Source organism: Nematostella vectensis, chromosome 9 (assembly GCF_932526225.1).
Source record: "Nematostella vectensis chromosome 9, jaNemVect1.1, whole genome shotgun sequence".
In the NCBI taxonomy this organism is placed as follows: Eukaryota; Metazoa; Cnidaria; class Anthozoa; order Actiniaria; family Edwardsiidae; genus Nematostella; species Nematostella vectensis.
The window spans coordinates 2,955,902-2,973,347 of record NC_064042.1 but is presented as its reverse complement, the minus strand read 5'-3'; the positions used below and the strand labels follow the sequence as shown (position 1 = coordinate 2,973,347).

Genomic DNA, 17,446 nt, shown 5'->3' with positions numbered 1-17,446 from the left:
TCCGTCATTCAAACGAAAGGAACGGGAAACCATTTCAGTGCTAGCCCAATAAAACGCAATAAAAGAATATTTAATGACGGAGGCAAATTTAGCAGTTGGAAATTGTCGGCTAGAGTTCGCAGGATATAAAAACAGCAGTAATATGCCACATACAATCTTTACATACAGAAATTGCCCTTGGCAGGATTCAAACTGAATTCATCACAGAGTGATTTTTGAAGTAGCTTATTGATTGAAGATGGCGAGAAAGCCATCCTCGAATCTTGTGAACCTCGTGCTCTTAACAGTGGCTTGTATCTCTCCAAGATTCAGCGAGTGTGAATTGGAAGTCAGTAAAAGGGAAAGTCTCTTTCTTATAGAAAATGGTAAGTCCTGAAGACGTAGTTAAGACCACACATTTTTTTTTTCAAAATAAAAATTCAAGGGAATATTGATGCTTGTCATGAAATTTAGCGTGTTTTTTTACTGTTTCTTTCAAATACGTATTCAGCTTTATTCCTTTTAATGAAAAAAAAAAGGAAACAAAGCAAATCAATTATCTGTTAAAAAGAGAACTGAAAGCGGCAACGCCTTCTTCACTTCTTTATTGGAGCTGAGTCGACTTTTATATATGCGAATCCTGGTAAAACGATGCGCGAATTTCTCAGTGCGAAAATTATGGCTTAGATTTGATTAAAAAAGGGTACAGGCATGGGATATAGATATTTATTTAAACATTTCTTCGCCTATAAGGGGTGGCATCAATTACCTACTCCTATATTATATAATAAATGGTCTACTTAAACTAAAATGGCTTGAGATAATATCAAATAGCACAGTCGGGATTGCCAGAACAGCCATCAATTTCCTGGACTAGCTCTGGAAGAACCGATCACTTAACAAATCAATCCAGATCAAGCTACTACACACCATCACGTGACCATCACCTTACGAGTCGGAAAGCTGGAATCTCAGGAGGAAGACATCAACAGTTTTAAAGCCTTCGAGATGTTTGGTTACCGCCGTAGTAAGTTGGGCAGACCATCGAACAAATGTAGGTATATTCTAAAGGAGCTGGGTGTATGTCGGATGCTCCTGAAGACGACGCAGACTTCAATACTTTGGCCGCGCGTGGTGGAAACTTGTCCTCTGGCTATCCTGGTACTGGTTATGGGGAAAAGAGGAAGGTAGAGGAGACGTTTTATAGACGATATCAGAGATTGGACTGGACCCTCTAGGCCCAAGTGCTATGCAATAACCCATGACAGAGCGGGTTGGCATAATCTTTGTAATAACCCCAGAATCGCCGACCCTCAACCACGAGGATGGCAATAGGCAAGGCAAGGCGGTCTGCGGATTCAAAAATTCTCGAAGGGTGGGGGTCTAATCTTTGGGTTTAGGTCATATTCTCGTGGTAGGACAAAAAAATATATATAAAACTGAATTTAAATAAATATAAAACAAATTTGTAAGAAAACCATTTGCTTGTGGTTTGATTATTAGACAATTCAAACAACCCGTTTCAATCAGTAATTGATTTAAATTCGCTAAGCATTAACATAACTTTCATCACGGTTGGAGTTGCGACAATGAGGGAAGTTTCAGCAAAGTTGGCGTTTTTGGCGGCGCTATGCTTTTTTGTTGGGTGTTGCTTAAGCGAAGATGATGTCACAAAGAAAGAAACGTTGTTTCTTGTGGAAAATGGTGAGTTTCATATGGAAGAATCATTAAAGCTCCCTGTTGTTACTAGCTGTTCAAACTTATAAACACACCATATTTCCTAAGATACAAAATTATCAATAACAAAAGATAAACTAGAAGTAAAACATAAAAAACGACCTATAAACCTGGAATAGGACGTAAAAATATCTAAGGCAGTATGTTTTTTTTAAGATTTTCTCCCTTTTCTAAATATTATATTCCACAAATGTCTCCATATACAAATTCCTAATGGCGTGTGATAAGGCTAGTATAAAATCTGTTTTATAAATGCACAAATAGGTATTTCCGTTCTTTTCTTTAAATCAATATATACTTAAAAACATGGAATGTTTGATAAACAAGCTTTTCGAAACCACGAAAATATTTAACTATTAGTTTTACTAAGAACCAACATTTTCAAATATTCATATTAAAATATGTTTTTTCTTCAATACTCTTTTGGTGGCTATCATTCTAAAAAGCTTTTTTTTTACCCTTTTATTCATGGGTACTTTTTAGCAAAATAGTAAGAAAAACAGACTGAAAACAGAAACCTCCCCCCTATTTAAAGTCCAACACTACCAGTTAAGTTAAGCTACCACTGACCCAAGACGGTATGACTTAAAGTTTCCAACAATGCACTGCGGTGCCTTTTGTTTGTAGCGAAGGCACTGCTACAGCCTGTTGCTTACAACAGTTTTGCTTGTAATTTGCTTAAAAATTACAGCTTTTTCACATCTGGAGAGTGCCTTAGAACATCATGAAGTCCATTTGGGCATAATTAATGCACACTGAGATTGTTTCAATGGGATAATTCCTTGTTTGGCGTTCACCGAGTGAACGGCCTCGTAGCAACCTTATTCAAAAATTGTTTTCAGGCTTATTATGGGTTCCTTGGACCTGGAAATGTTTTGTTTGGCTTTGGGGAAAACGACTTATAAATAACTGTTATGATTATGGGGGAGGAGTTTGCCCGCCTCTCTGTGAAGGTGTTTCCAAGACTCCCAAGATGGAGTGCAGGCATACAATTTAGCCTAAATATGGATACTCGCTTCTAATGGGGGTTTTAGCGTTGATTATTGTGGCTGATGGCTGTAAAATGAGACCTGACGGAGCACAATAAAGGTATCTATTTGTGACTTGATCTGTGTTTGCTTGTCTCTATTTGTAGTCCGGAATTTCGTGTCTTTTTTGGTATGAAATGTTTCTGAATTTAAGCATTTGTTTACGAATTGGTAAAAAATCACAGTTAATATTTTGCAAAGGAGTAAATTCCATTACATTGCTTGGATGCACTTTTAAAGGTCGTCTATGCCTTGGATGAATCCATGAGTATCCGGGTCTAGTGATATTTAGTTTGCATTTCTGACGTTTGGGAGTGGACCCTATATTTTACGGGCGTCTGAGGACGTTATAGTAACGAAAGACTTAAACATGGTGTCGAAACGCATACAAGCATAGCAACCTGTGAACCAACTCGATGCTGACATACTGACTCGCAGGCGATCATCCGGGATCTTCACGTTTTAAGGCGGGAAAATATTGTAGGATAAAAACAAATATTTTGAATCGCTAGACACACGTGGGAAAGTATGAGAAAGTGATGCTATTTCGACTCGATTTGTATCCGTTTTTTCTTCTTTTTTTTTTTGTTAGTTGAATTAACTCAAATATTTTATTTGATTGACATATTGAATGTCATTTAAATAACACCTGGCTACTCCACAGACCTTGGACTGTTTGCGAGCCCATCGGAACAAGACAATTACACTCTTATTTTCTAGCCTTAACTATAAGAACGTCGAGCCTGAGCTTTCAGGAAATTTAAAAAACATACTAAGAACATGTCGAGGCTCATATACCAGGAAAATAATATATTGATGAGTTCTAAAGTACAGGTCGACTTGTGTTCATAATAGCAACCTTAAATATTATTACTACTGAACATTTGTGTAATTTCTCAGTAAAAAAAATATCGGATTTGATTTTAGAAAAAAAACTATTTGTCTACACGAAAAGGGTGCAGGCATGGGATCTAAATATTCTAAAAAGTTCTTCTTCTTTAAGGGGTTAAATCAATTACCGACTCCTACAAGTCCGTCTATGTCGCGGATGCTTTCGAGTGTAGCGCGCGATGCATGGCCGAGGCTAACTGCTCCTCCGTAAACTACCACGATGGCAAAGCTCCCATGAACCTTTGCGAAATGATCGCAGACACGGGTCAGCAACTTACCACAAAAGCAAGTGCGCATGCACGAATGACAAGAATCGAGGTGAGTAGCGATTTCAGGTATCGGATTTTAAAGCTCTATTGTTTTGTCAGTCAAGACCAACCGATTAAACAGCCGGTATTCTGTGTTTAGATGTTTCTGATTTTTTTCAGAATTTGTGTGAGAGGGACTCGTGTTCAGCCAGCGCTAAGTGTCACGTGGTCTACGGGCTGGAAACTCCCAGCTGCGAGTGTCCCGCGGGGTTCACGGGACGAGACTGCGAGCTTCGTGAGTACTGGCTGTTACCTTGGCGACAACAGGATGATTAAGACTATGAGAGTGGTAGTCGTGAGTCGTGTTGTCCATCAAAGGGTAGAATGACAATAATGTTTATGTTGTCGCTGATGATGATGACGATGGTGATATTGTCGCTGATGATGATGACGATGGCGATGATGACACGGTGATGATGACAATGGTATTGATGACGATGGTAATGACGATGGTGATGACGACGACGACGGCGATGACGACGACGATGACGGCGATGATGATAATGATGATGCTGATGGTGTTGATGATGGTGATGATGATGATAGTGATGATGATAGTGATGATGATGATGGATCCGTGATGATGATGATGCTGATGGTGTTGATGATGGTGATGATGATGATGATGATAGTGATGATGATGATAGTGATGATGATGATGGATCCGTGATGATGGTGATGATGATGATAACGATGGTGATATTTGCGACGACGATTATGCTGATAGCAATATGGATGACAGATGGTGATGATGACAATTGTTATGATGATAATGATGACGATGATAGTTGGCTAATAGTGGTTATATCTAATTTCTGACTCTTGGATTCTACAACAATCTGATTCTACAGCAAAGACGATGAAAATTGTGGTTCGATCGGAAGGCGATAATGATCCTGGTCAAATTGGATCACACGGGATAGTAGATGGAAAAGACTTCTCGGTCAACGTAAGTCGCGACCCTATAATTAGCACTTCCCAATGTCTTTTTTTTTCCAGGACGAATTTCATAGTTCCAAAACCTGCCTCAACGCCTTCCTCTCATGTTTCTTTTATCCTTCATCTTTCGATGACAAAAAAAACTGTAATTCCACCCTCTCTTCTTTGTTCTTTATATCATATATATCTGAAATTTTATCATCATTTATTTTTCCAGCAAAGGGGGCACAACGTCGCATCATTCACGATGGCCGGTTCCCTGATCTCCAAAACTTGCTTTGACACATACGGTGATCCATCAGCGGGCGCAAAAATGCGGGACTACATCACAGCACTTCCGGACAACACCCTTATCCTCATCGCCATTCGGGATACAGGGAACAGCTACGTCACAGATGCCCATGAGGCACTGCGGTCGATCGGCGCCAAAGATCCCCTGACTCCGGCTTTTCGAGCCTCGTGGTGGCTGATTGGTCACAAGGGGGGATCACGTGATTGGGTGAAGCAGGGAGGTGCTGACCAATTCAAAGGGCCGTCAGGGGGAAACACGAGTATCCCCAGGGAGGGGTGCTTTCTTAACGGCCATCCGACGGAAGAGTGGTGTTATCTGTGACCGGATGCTGCGTTTGGTAACTGTTGCCTTTGGTCTGAAGTGCTAGATAGAGGATTCCTTGTGGTCTCATATTTTTCGTAGTCTGTAAATGCAAATAGTTTGGGCATCTGTAGCATGAGAGGGATATATCCTCGTCAAGCAAAACAATTTAAGTGTTTACAAGTTTACAAACATATAAATAGGGACGATTTATGAATAGAAACGAAAGGATTGTTAGGTTTCTTCCAAATTTACTATTTTTGGTTGCTAACGAAATTCATTTAAGCTTACTCATGCGAAAAAAAAAATAAGAAAATAGAATAAGAAATTCAAATTCTAGTTATGTCTGTTAGGCTAAGTTCAAACGTCGTATTATCCATGAGCCTTATTTAATGCAACTGCATGCAAATGAATCAAGTCGATTGTTTCATCCCATTTGCATGCAATTTTCTTTCAATGGTAACGATTTCGAGCATGAGTTGGCATTTCCGAGAAAATGACCAGATGACAGGAGAAATGGAATGACATAAACAAATACAGCTGTGCTCTAAGCCGTACCTGGCATCTACATGTCAAGTTAAATAATCTTATAAAAATAATTCGAATTTAAATAAAATTAGAATCCGCAATAAACGGTTAGTAAATAGCTAGAATAAAATATACAACATGATGATTACACTAAACACTGAAGATTTAATCGAAGGAGAACGAAGAATCGCCACCTTTGCTATGGATGTTCTATATATCAAATAGTTCTACAGTCGGGATTACTAGAACAGCTTTTATTCCCTGGACCATCTCTGGAAAGACCGATCACTTAAGAAATAAATTAAGGTCAAGCACTTTCGTGTGGCTTATAGCAACATACGGGTCGGAAAGCTGGAATCCCAAGAAGGAAGTCATCAACAGTATTGAAGCCCTCGAGATGTTGGGTTACGCCGTATCCTTAAAGTGAGTTGGACAGACCATCGAACAAATGGGTCTATTCTAAACGAGCTGGGTGTATGTCGGATGCTCCTGAAGACGACGCAGACATCAATACTTTGGCCGCGCGTGGTGGAAACTTGTCCTCTGGAGGTACTGGTTATGGGGAAAAAGGAAGGCAGGAGAGACATTGTACATAGCGACATCAGAGATTGGACTGGACCGTCTAGGTCCAAGTGCTCCGCCATAACCCATGACAGAGCGGGTTGGCATAATCTTTGTAATAACCCCAGAATCGCCGAACCTCAACCACGAGGATGGCAATAGGCAAGGCAAGGCGGTCTGCGGATTCAAAAATTATCGAAGGGAAGGGGTCTAATTTTGGGGTTTAGGTCATATTCTCTTAGTAGGGCAAAGAAATAAATATAACTGTATTTGAATGAATATAAAACAAACTTGTAAGAAAACCATTATTTAACGGTACCAACTGACACGACATTTGCTTGTGGTTTGATTATTAAACAATTCAAACAATCCGTTTCAATCAGAAATTGATTTAAATTCGCTAAGCATTAACATAACTTTCATCACGGTTGGAGTTGGCGACAATGAGGGAAGTTTCAGCAAAGTTGGCGTTTTTGGCGGCGCTATGCTTTTTTGTCGGGTATTGCTTGAGCGAAGATGATGTAAGAAAGAAAGAAACGTTGTTCCTTGTGGAAAATGGTGAGTTTCATATGGAAGAATCATTAAAGCTCCCCTGTTGTTACTAGCTGTTTAAACTTATGAAAACACCACATATTTTAAAACACTTCTAACATACACAATAATCAATAACAAAAGGTAAACTAAAAGTAAAACACAAAAAAGTACCTATTAACCTAGAATAGTAGAACGACGTAAAAATAGCTAAGGCAAAATATTTTTTAATTAAAATTTTTCTCCCCTTTCTAAATATTATATTCCACAAATGTCTCACTTCACTTCACTTTATTTTATTATGCCACCTTGAATAAACAATATTTAACAATTATACCATTTCCATTGAGGTGGATATTGGCGAAGGAGCCGAAGGCTCTCGGTAGATATTTTTAAAGCCACTATCCTCCGAATGTAAATGGTATATGTGTTAAATATTGTATTTAAGAGTATAATACGAGCTTTAGAGCAATCTTCTTATCGAAAACACTTGCAAAATCGGCTGTTACACCCGCCATTTTGCTTGATTTCGGGGCGCAAGAAAATATCCACCTCCTAGGAGGTGTATATTGCATTTTATCTCTAGTTTCTCAACCAATCAAATCGCTTGTTCTTGCGAGGTTCCCGAGTTTTATATACTAATGATGCATAGCGCAGCCTAGCTAAGTTTACATAGAGCTTCTTAGAGCCTCGAAGGCGGGCACATTCGCGTATACAAATTCCATATACAAATTCCTAATGGCGTGTGATAGGGCTAGTATAAAATTTGTTTTTTAGATGCAGAAATATATATTTTATTTCTCTTCTTTAAATCAATATAAACTTCAAAAAACATGGAATGTTTGATAAACCAGCTGTATGAAACCACGAAAATTGCGTAATTACCTTAAAACAAAACAAGACGTCAATAGAGCGGAACATTTCAAATCGCTACAGCTGTATTTAACTATCAGTTTTAATAAGAACCAAAACTTTCAAACATTCATTTTAAAATATGATTTCCTTCAAAACTCTTTAGGTGGCTATCATTTGAAAAAAGAGTAAACAAGCATAGCAAATCGATGCTAGCCATACTGACGCGCAGGCGACTATCCGGGACCTAAAAAAGTATTTTGAATCGCTAGAAACACGTGGGAAAGTGTGAGATAGTGATGCTATTTCGAATCAATTTGTATCCGTTTTTTTTTTCTGTCCTTTTTTTGTTAGTGGAATAAACATGAATATTCTATGTATCTGACAGAGCAGAGTGAAGGTCATTTACATAACACCTGGCTACTTCACAGACCCTGGACTATTTGCGAGCCCATCGGAACAAGACAATTACACTCTTTCATTTTCTAACCTTTATTATATAAGACCATCGAGCCTGAGATTTAAAGGAATTCAAAAACTTGCGAAGAACATGACCAGGCTCATATACCAAGAAAATAATATTGATGTGTTCTAAAGTACAGATCAAATTGTGTTTAAAATATCAACCTATATTATTACTACTAATCATTTGTATAATTATCTTTGTATAACCTAAATAACATATTCAGAACATATTCAGCCTTAAAATGTTCCAAAAATAAGACGGCCTTAACTGAAAATTAGACGTTCTTATTAAAAAAGAGTGCATACAGGTGGTTTGTTTGATACAGATTCGCTCTATTTACGAGTTTCTGGCTATGTAATAAGGTAAATATGAAACCAAGCCAGAAAAGAAACGAGGATACTAACATTGAGCCCAATGAATGAATGATGCATATGTTACTTAAGTTCAATTTTTTTTTTCTTTTAGGAACAGCATCAATTACTGGAATCTAATTTTTTATATCTAATTATCGTATTAAATATCGAATTTCTCAGTGCGAAGGAAAAGAAATCCCGGAGCTCGGATTTGATTTAAAAAAAATGTATTTGTCTACACGAAAAGGGTGCAGGCATGGGGTCTAAATATTCTAAAAAGTTCTTCTTCTTTAAGGGGTTAAATCAATTACTAACATCTACAAGTCCGTCTATGTCGTGGACGCTTTCGAGTGCAGCGCGCGATGCATGGCCGAGGCTAACTGCTCCTCCGTAAACTACCACGATGGCAAAGCTCCCATGAACCTTTGCGAAATGATCGCTACCACGGGTCAGCAACTCACCACAAAAGCAAGTGCGCACGCACGTATGACAAGAATCGAGGTGAGAAGCGATTTAAGGTATCGGATTTTAAAGCTCTATTGTTTTGTCAGTCAAGGCGATGAAACAGCCGGTATCCTGTGTTTAGATGTTTCTGATTTTTTTCAGAATTTGTGCGAGAGAGACTCGTGCTCAGCCAGCGCCAAGTGTCACGTGGTCTACGGACAGGAAACTCCCAGCTGCGAGTGTCCCGCGGGATTCACGGGACGAGACTGCGAGCTTCGTGAGTTTTGACTGATCCATTGCGACAATAGGATGATGATGTGATATTGTTAGTCGTGTTGTCGATCGAAGGGTAGAATGATAAAAATGATTATAATCGCGATGAAGATGATGGCAATGTTGAAGATGTTGATGTTGATGATAACGATGACGATCTTAAGTTGGCTACTAGCGTTGATCTTATTTCTGACTCTCGGATTCTACAGCCAAAACGATGAAGATTGTGGTTCGATCGGAATGCACTGACGATCCTGGTAAAATCGGATCACACGGGATAGCCTTGATGCAGGTAGATGGAAAAGATTTCTCGATCAACGTAAGTCGCAACCTTATAATCAGCACCTCCCAAAATCCTTTTTTTTTTTTCAGGACAAATTTCATAATTCCAAAACCTGCCTTAACTCTTCCTCTCATGTTTCTTTTATCCTTAATTTTTCAAGGAAAAAAACTTTAATTCGACCCTTTTCCTTTGTTCCTTATATCATAAATATCTGATATTTTATCATCATTTATTTTTCCAGCAAAGGGGGCACCACGTCGCATCATTCACGATGGCCGGTACCCTGATCTCCAAAACTTGCTTTGACACATACGGTGATCCATCAGCGGGCGCAAAAATGCGGGACAACATCACAGCACTTCCGGTAAACACCCTTATCCTCATCGCCATCCGGGATACAGGGAACAGCTTCGTCACAGATGCCCATGATGCACTGCGGTCGATCGGCGCCAAAGATCCCCTGACTCCGGCTTTTCGAGCCTCGTGGTGGCTGATCGGTCACAAGGGGGGATCACGTGATTGGGTGAAACAGGGGGGTGCCGACCAATTCAAAGGGCCGTCAGGAGGGAACACGAGTATCCCCAGGGAGGGGTGCTTTCTTAACGGCCATCCGACGGACAAGTGGTGTTATCCGTGACCGGATGCTGCGTTGGATAACTGTAGCCTTTGGATTAGAGTACAAGGTTGAGAATTCCTTGTGGTCTCATATTTTTAGCACAGTCTGTAAATGCAAATAGGTGAGGTACAGATTTCGCAAGAGGTCCTAATAAAACACAGAACAGTGGGAAAGAACTCGGACAATAATCGGAAAAGGGATATCAAACAATGATTGGTCCTTCAGCGTCGTTTGCTCTTTCGTTCGTTCGGCGTCGCTTCGGCGAGGATCGGTTGATCTATCGTTTTCGTCCGGCGTTTCTTCGCCGCTAGTTGCTCTTCCCGTGAAACTCATGAAGGACTAACCGCTACAAGACTAGGGCATTTTTTCATATACGTAAAGCATTTGAGATCGGAAGTGATAGTGCTTCAAGGCTACATATGGGCAAAATCATTACCCACACTAAATGAATAACCTTTATAATAGTTCTTTATTGCCAAGAAATTAAAGCAATTGTTTTTCCTGGGTATGTGGCTTTGATATTTACTGTAAATAAATGTATCTCGCGCCTTTAAACCATTATCACTGCACAATGAATTGAATAAATGCTATTTTTTTCCATTCAAATAAAAAAAGTTTTGACTTCAATAAGTTGGGTTTACTTCGTTGGCCGTACAAAAGCGCTGCATTCTATCGCAATTTCTGGCTCCGCACCAAATTATCCTAGATAACCTTAGCTCGGCGTTGATGGTGGTACAGAGAATAGCCGTCTTGCAGGCTTGAGAGGATGAGGTGACTTCAAGGGCAGATATGAAGCCCGTCTTCGCCATTGTTTCGGACACACTTCGGCCATCACTTCGGTATCAAAACCCGTCTTTAGCCTCCCCCGCAGGCATCTCGACGTTTTTACTTTTTAACTATTTTTATTAATTGGGGTTCCTGTGGCGAGTTGAACCATAACCGGTAGCCGGGAGAGAGGAGGGGGACAAAAGCAATGAAATCAAAATCCCTCTTTCCGCTCTCCCAGGCCCCCACTCTTTTTTAAACAAGCCACAAGAAGCCCAAAATCGAAAAAAAAAGCCTTTTTCCACTCGAGACGCCTGCGGAGCAGGTTAGATTGGAAGTTTAGTTAAGTCTTTAGTTTGGGTCTAGACTAACTTCGCGTACCATCAAAGATTTTTCGGCTGTGTTTTTTATACTCGAACGGTTTATCAAGAAAGTCTGAAAGACGAGAGAAGCCCATTTGATGGACACCACAATAAATTAATTAATTACACCATCACCATTACTAAACGTCCAAACGATCAATCGCCCAAACAATACAAATTAGATAAGAAGTGAATTACTAGAGTTATCAAATAAAAATCTAGTAAACAACATTTTAACCGAAGAAAAACCAATGGAGAGATAAACAAAGTGTAGCACAGTCCCATACGCGCTTAAAGCACCTTCGCAAAGCACCAAGTTCGAGAAAAGCCTCCATTTCCATCGCCTGATTTGGGGAAACTGTTGTGATTATTTCGATTGTGTTCGGTAAATAAAGTATAAGATGATATTTTTTCTCGTAATTTGTTTGAAAATATTAAGAACCGCCTAGCGAGCATACTTGGCCGCGAAAGGTAGAACAATGTTAACATTACACCAGAATATTTTCTGGTAAATATTGCATCAAAATCTATTCCTGATTCCATGTAGATTAATTGGCACAGCAATGTGTAAGTGATAGCTGCATGAAGATGGTCCGGAAAGCCATATAGCTGCACTATGCAACAAATAGCAAGAAGCTCAAGAAACCCGGAGTGACAGTATCTGAAGATAGCGCTACGAGCATGGAAGCCATATAGCTGCACTATGCAACAAATAGCAAGAAGCTCAAGAAACCCGGAGTGACAGTATCTGAAGATAGCGCTACGAGCATGGAAGCCATACAGCTGCACTATGCAACAAATAAGAAGAAGCTGATTGGCTTACCAAGTTATAGTGACAGTACCTGAGGGTAGGGCGGCGAGCAGGGAGGGTAGAGCCACGTGATAAATAACGTCTTCCAGGGAGAAGCAGTGGCGCGCGATCATCAGCGCAGTAAACGTGGCCACAGATTCGTGGATCGACAGATCGCTCACCTGATAAGGATATCAAGATGCGTCACGGGGAAAGGCAAATCACGAGGGAGTGGTGGGCACGTGTCGTAGGGTGGAGGAAGAAGTCACATGGAGAGGGGTGGGGCATGTTACAGGGAGAAGGGTGGGGCATGTTACAGGGAGAGGGGTGGGGCATGTCACAGGGAGAGGGGTGGGGCATGTCACAGGGAGAGGGGTGGGGCATGTCACAGGGAGAGGGGTGGGGCATGTTACAGGGAGAGGGGTGGGGCATGTTACAGGGAGAGGGGTGGGGCATGTCAGAGGGAGAGGGGTGGGGCATGTTACAGGGAGAGGGGTGCGGCATGTCAGAGGTAGAGGGGTGGAGCATGTTACAGGGAGAGGGGTGGGGCATGTTACAGAGAGAGGGGTGGGGCATGTTACAAGGAGAGGGGTGGGACATGTTACAGGGAGAGGGGTGGGGCATGTTACAGGGAGAGGGGTGGGGCGTGTCAGAGGGAGAGGGGTGAAGCATGTCCGAGGGAGAGGGGTGGGGCATGTCACAGGGAGAGGGGTGGGGCATGTTACAGGGAGAGGGGTGGGGCATGTTACAGGGAGAGGGGTGGGGCATGTCAGAGGGGGAGGGATGAGGCATGTTACAGGGAGAGGGGTGGGGCATGTTACAGGGAGAGAGTGGGGCATGTTACAGGGAGAGGGGTGTGGTATGTAACAGGGAGAGGGGTGAGGCATGTTACAGGGAGAGGGGTGGGGCATGTTACAGGGAGAGGGTTGGGGCATGTTACAGGGAGAGGGGTGCGGCATGTCAGAGGTAGAGGGGTGGGGCATGTTACAGGGAGAGGGGTGGGGCATGTTACAGGGAGAGGGGTGGGGCATGTTACAAGGAGAGGGGTGGGGCATGTTACAGAAAGAGGGGTGAGGCATGTTACAGGGAGAGGGGTGGGCATGTTACAGGGAGAGGGGTACGGCATGTCAGAGGGAGAGGGGTGGGGCATGTTACAGGGAGAGGGGTGGGGCATGTTACAGGGAGAGGGGTGGGGCATGTCACAGGGAGAGGGGTGGGGCATGTCACACGGAGAGGGGTGGGGCATGTCACAGGGAGAGGGGTGGGGCATGTTACAGGGAGAGGGGTGGGGCATGTTACAGGGAGAGGGGTGGGGCATGTCAGAGGGAGAGGGGTGGGGCATGTTACAGGAAGAGGGGTGGGGCACGTCAGAGGGAGAGGGGTGGGGCATGTTACAGGGGGAGGGGTGGGGCGTGTCAGAGGGAGAGTGGTGGGGCATGTCACAGGGAGAGGGGTGTGGTATGTTACAGGGAGAGGGGTGGGGCATGTTACAGGGAGAGGGGTGTGGTATGTAACAGGGAGAGGGGTGGGGCATGTTACAGGGAGAGGGGTGGGGCATGTTACAGGGAGAGGGGTGGGGCATGTTACAGGGAGAGGGGTGCGGTATGTCAGAGGTAGAGGGGTGGGGCATGTTACAGGGAGAGGGGTGGGGCATGTCAGAGGGAGAGGGGTGGGGCATGTTACAGGGAGAGGGGTGCGGCATGTCAGAGGAAGAGGGGTGGGGCATGTTACAGGGAGAGGGGTGGGGCATGTTACAGGGAGTGGAGTGTGGTATGTTACAGAGAGAGGGGTGGGGCATGTGTCGCAGGTATAGGGAATGTATCAAAGGAGTGGGGTGCTTGTCGCAGGGTTGGGGTATGAGGGGGATGGGGAGATTTTTCACAGGGAAAGGGGTGGGGAAGTTATCAAAGGAGTGGAGTGCTTGTCACAGGGGTGGGGTATAAGGGGGATGGGGAGATTTTTCACAGGGAGAGGGGTGGGGAATTTATCAAAGGAGTGGAGTGCTTGTCACAGGGGTGGGGTATAAGGGGGATGGGGAGATTTTTCATAGGGAGAGGGGTGGGGAAGTTATCAAAGGGGTGGTGTCATAGGCGGGTGGGGGGGTCGGGTCAGCATTTTTCATAGGATATTAATCACATTACTGACTCTGTATCGCTGGCGCTTCTACATTCTAACCTTTAAAAGTTACTTACGTCCACCTCTAGGAGGAAGTCCACGAAACATGCAGCGCTACTTGAGGAACAGCAGAGGGCTTTCAGGATGCCCAGCCACTCAGAGCTGAGGCGACTGTAATGAGCCGTGACTTCTGCACAAAGTACTGCGATATCATACAACCTAGGACAATAGACGTACTATAAAACCACATACAAACAGTAGGGAAACACACTGCATTTTTAACCAAACACCTCATTTTCCTCTGTAAATTTTACAACAACAAACGTGCTGGAACGCCTTGAGCAAACATCACATGTTGGGGGAATGAAACGTTACTATAAATGTATAAAATCCCACTATTTTTGTTCGTCCGTTAATTCTCACCTCTCGCTGTTCTGGCAGTTACACACATTCATCATGGCGTTGCATACAAAACTGTAGACATCGGAGGGTCTTTTGTGCATCCGCAGATGGTCCCAGATCCCGTTTAACCGCTTTGTCCTTAAAAAACATGAGCATTTACAATCATCTATTAAACTTCAAAACTCCATGATGAGACATTAGCAGAACTAGAAATGGGCAGTAAACATCAAATATAGTGGATCCTCTCTATAGAAATTTGATCTAAGCTATCTGATCTATCATAATCTTTTAATAAGTCACTTAGGTGGTAGGTTCTTGTAGAAGCAAGCAAACAAGGTCAAGACAAGGCATATTATATAAAAACTGAAGACTTACCTGGGATTCTGGAAGTACTCGGTCATGAATTTGGAGTCGTACTGTGCAGTGGTGGCAGAAGGTTTAGTCGTGGAACAAATGGAGTCTTTGATCTTTTGATGAGCCGTGCTAAAGATCTCAGCAAACTTTACCTGAACAACAGATCAAATCAGACACTTGACAAGGCATGTTTCAGTTTTGCTCTGAATACATTACTGCAATTATCTAGTTATCTAGTTGGCCCTTGGGTTATAGTTTTCCATGGGTACATAGACATGGGTGTGTCTCTTACCCCTAGTGGCCCATGGGGTACATAGATATGGGTGTGTCTCTTACCCCTAGTGGTCCATGGGGTACATAGATATGGGTGTGTCTCTTACCCCTAGTGGTCCATGGGGTACATAGATATGGGTGTGTCTCTTACCCTTAGTGGCCCATGGGGTACATAGATATGGGTGTGTCTCTTACCCCTAGTTGTCCATGGGTACATATATATGGGTGTGTCTCTTACCCCTAGTTGTACATGGATACATAGATATGGGTGTGTCTCTTACCCCTAGTGGCCCATGGGGTACATAGATATGGGTGAGTCTCTTACCCCTAGTTGTACATGGATACATAGATATGGGTGTGTCGCTTACCCCTAGTTGTCCATGGATACATAGATATGGGTGTGTCTCTTACCTCTAGTTGTCCATGGGTACATAGATATGGGTGTCTCTTATCCCTAGTTGTCCATGGATACATAGATATGGGTGTGTCTCTTACCTCTAGTTGTCCATGGGTACATAGATATGGGTGTGTCTCTTACCCCTAGTGTCCATGGATACATAGATATGGGTGTGTCTCTTACCCCTAGTGGTCCATGGGGTACATAGATATGGGTGTGTCTCTTACCCCTAGTTGACAACGGGGTACATAGATATGGGTGTGTCTCTTACCCCTAGTTGACAATGGGGTACATAGATATGGGTGTCTCTTACCCCTAGTGGCCCATGGGGTACATAGATATGGTTGTGTCTCACCCCTAGTTGTACATGGATACATAGATATGGGTGTGTCTCTTACCCCTAGTTGTCCCTGGGGTGCATAAATATCATGGAGGTAGGCGAGGATGCAGCGCTCAGATGAAGTGCACACGGCTGGATCTGCGATATTCTCGACTGTCTGCAGAAGTCTAATTACAAACATTGGGCAATTTCAATAAGGTTAGAGAAAAAATAAAAATTTCACTCTGTGTCTGTCACTGTTCTGGTGCAGACCTGTACTCCTTCCTGGCAATCTTTAGGACAACTTGATCTGTTTGTACTCTCTCTGGGGTGTGGTCAGTCACCTCAAGACTTTTCATGCTGCCGCACATGCATTTTTTTCTCTGACTACCCATTTAAGACCTTGCTTCCCATACAATTCCCCTTTGAACACCCTCTTTTTCTTCCCCTTCCCAACTTACCATTTGAAGACCTTCTTCCCCTATCTCCCGACCTCCCCTATGAACACTCTCTTACCCTCAACTTACCCTTTGAATACCCTTGCAATGTGATCAGGCATGAGAACTAGACAGCTGTGGTAGCGGCGCAACATGGCAATGGTCACGATAGACTTGGTGGGTAGGGTGCCTATCACTGATGTATTCTGTATTATCTGTATCTTGGCAGAGAAGTATGTTAACCATGAAAACCATGATTCTATGACATTTCAATGCCATCATTATCATCTTCAGATCCAGGAGCTCACATAAGGAAGGGCAAAGCAAAGGTTTTAGGAAAGGAAAGGTGGGATTTGTAATTATTATAAGGATTTCCTTTTACAGGGAGCAGGGTCAGCTTGGCCCAATCCTAGGTCTGCCCATGATCAGACCATCATTATCATTATCACCACAATAAATCACCATCACCATCAACTTTATCACAACCACAATCACAATCACCACCATCACCACTACAGCCACAATCACCACCTCATCAGCAGCACCACCACTACTCTCGGCACAACCACAACCACAACCAACATCATCACCACCACCATCACCACTACAGCCACAATCACCACCTCATCGGCACCACCACCACTACTCTCGTCACAACCACAACCAACATCATCATCACCACCACCATCACCATCATCATCACCACCACCATCACCATCATCATCAACACCACCATCACCATCACCATCATCACCATCACCACCATCACCATCACCATCACCATCACCATCATCATCAACACCACCATCACCATCATCATCACCACCACCATCACCATCATCATCACCACC

At 42.9% G+C, this 17,446-nt stretch overlaps 2 protein-coding genes across 11 annotated transcripts in view; one reads left to right on the top strand and one right to left on the bottom strand.

Annotated features, from left to right (window-relative positions):
- Positions 1–17,446, bottom strand: part of LOC5517222 (mediator of RNA polymerase II transcription subunit 12-like protein) — a 53,909-nt gene that overhangs the window by 15,830 nt on the left and 20,633 nt on the right. For 4 of the 5 annotated variants that reach the window (XM_048732301.1, XM_048732305.1, XM_048732304.1 and 1 more), the window contains exons 20-25: positions 16,686–16,816; positions 16,238–16,346; positions 15,191–15,321; positions 14,837–14,953; positions 14,491–14,632; positions 12,351–12,480 (exon numbers count right to left, since the gene is read on the bottom strand). In XM_048732301.1, the coding sequence (XP_048588258.1) occupies positions 12,351–12,480; positions 14,491–14,632; positions 14,837–14,953; positions 15,191–15,321; positions 16,238–16,346; positions 16,686–16,816 (760 nt within the window). The remainder of the gene's footprint in view (positions 1–12,350; positions 12,481–14,490; positions 14,633–14,836; positions 14,954–15,190; positions 15,322–16,237; positions 16,347–16,685; positions 16,817–17,446) is intronic. The other variant, XM_048732302.1, reaches the window with a different exon arrangement.
- On the top strand, positions 12–10,887 carry LOC5517231. Of its 6 annotated transcripts, XM_048732314.1 has the most exons (6): positions 228–365; positions 8,335–8,774; positions 9,061–9,266; positions 9,372–9,486; positions 9,692–9,801; positions 10,007–10,887. In XM_048732314.1, the coding sequence occupies exons 3-6, from the start codon at positions 9,132–9,134 to the stop codon at positions 10,400–10,402; spliced, it is 756 nt and encodes a 251-aa protein (XP_048588271.1). In that variant the 5' UTR covers positions 228–365; positions 8,335–8,774; positions 9,061–9,131; the 3' UTR covers positions 10,403–10,887. The 6 variants fall into 6 exon arrangements, with proteins under 6 accessions (XP_048588268.1, XP_048588270.1, XP_048588266.1 ...); XM_048732311.1 differs by lacking the exons at positions 8,335–8,774; positions 9,061–9,266; positions 9,372–9,486; positions 9,692–9,801; positions 10,007–10,887 and adding exons at positions 3,748–3,953; positions 4,064–4,178; positions 4,795–4,892; positions 5,100–7,085 and having other exon boundaries at positions 12–365; XM_048732313.1 differs by lacking the exon at positions 8,335–8,774 and having other exon boundaries at positions 56–365; positions 9,692–9,774.

Coding starts and splice junctions, on each gene's coding strand:
- LOC5517231 (XM_048732309.1), top strand. CDS start 239: ATGGCGAGAAAGCCATCCTCGAATCTTGTGAACCTCGTGCTCTTAACA. Junction 9,267..9,371: donor CACGTATGACAAGAATCGAG/GTGAGAAGCGAT, acceptor GATTTTTTTCAG/AATTTGTGCGAGAGAGACTC. Junction 9,487..9,691: donor GGGACGAGACTGCGAGCTTC/GTGAGTTTTGAC, acceptor CGGATTCTACAG/CCAAAACGATGAAGATTGTG.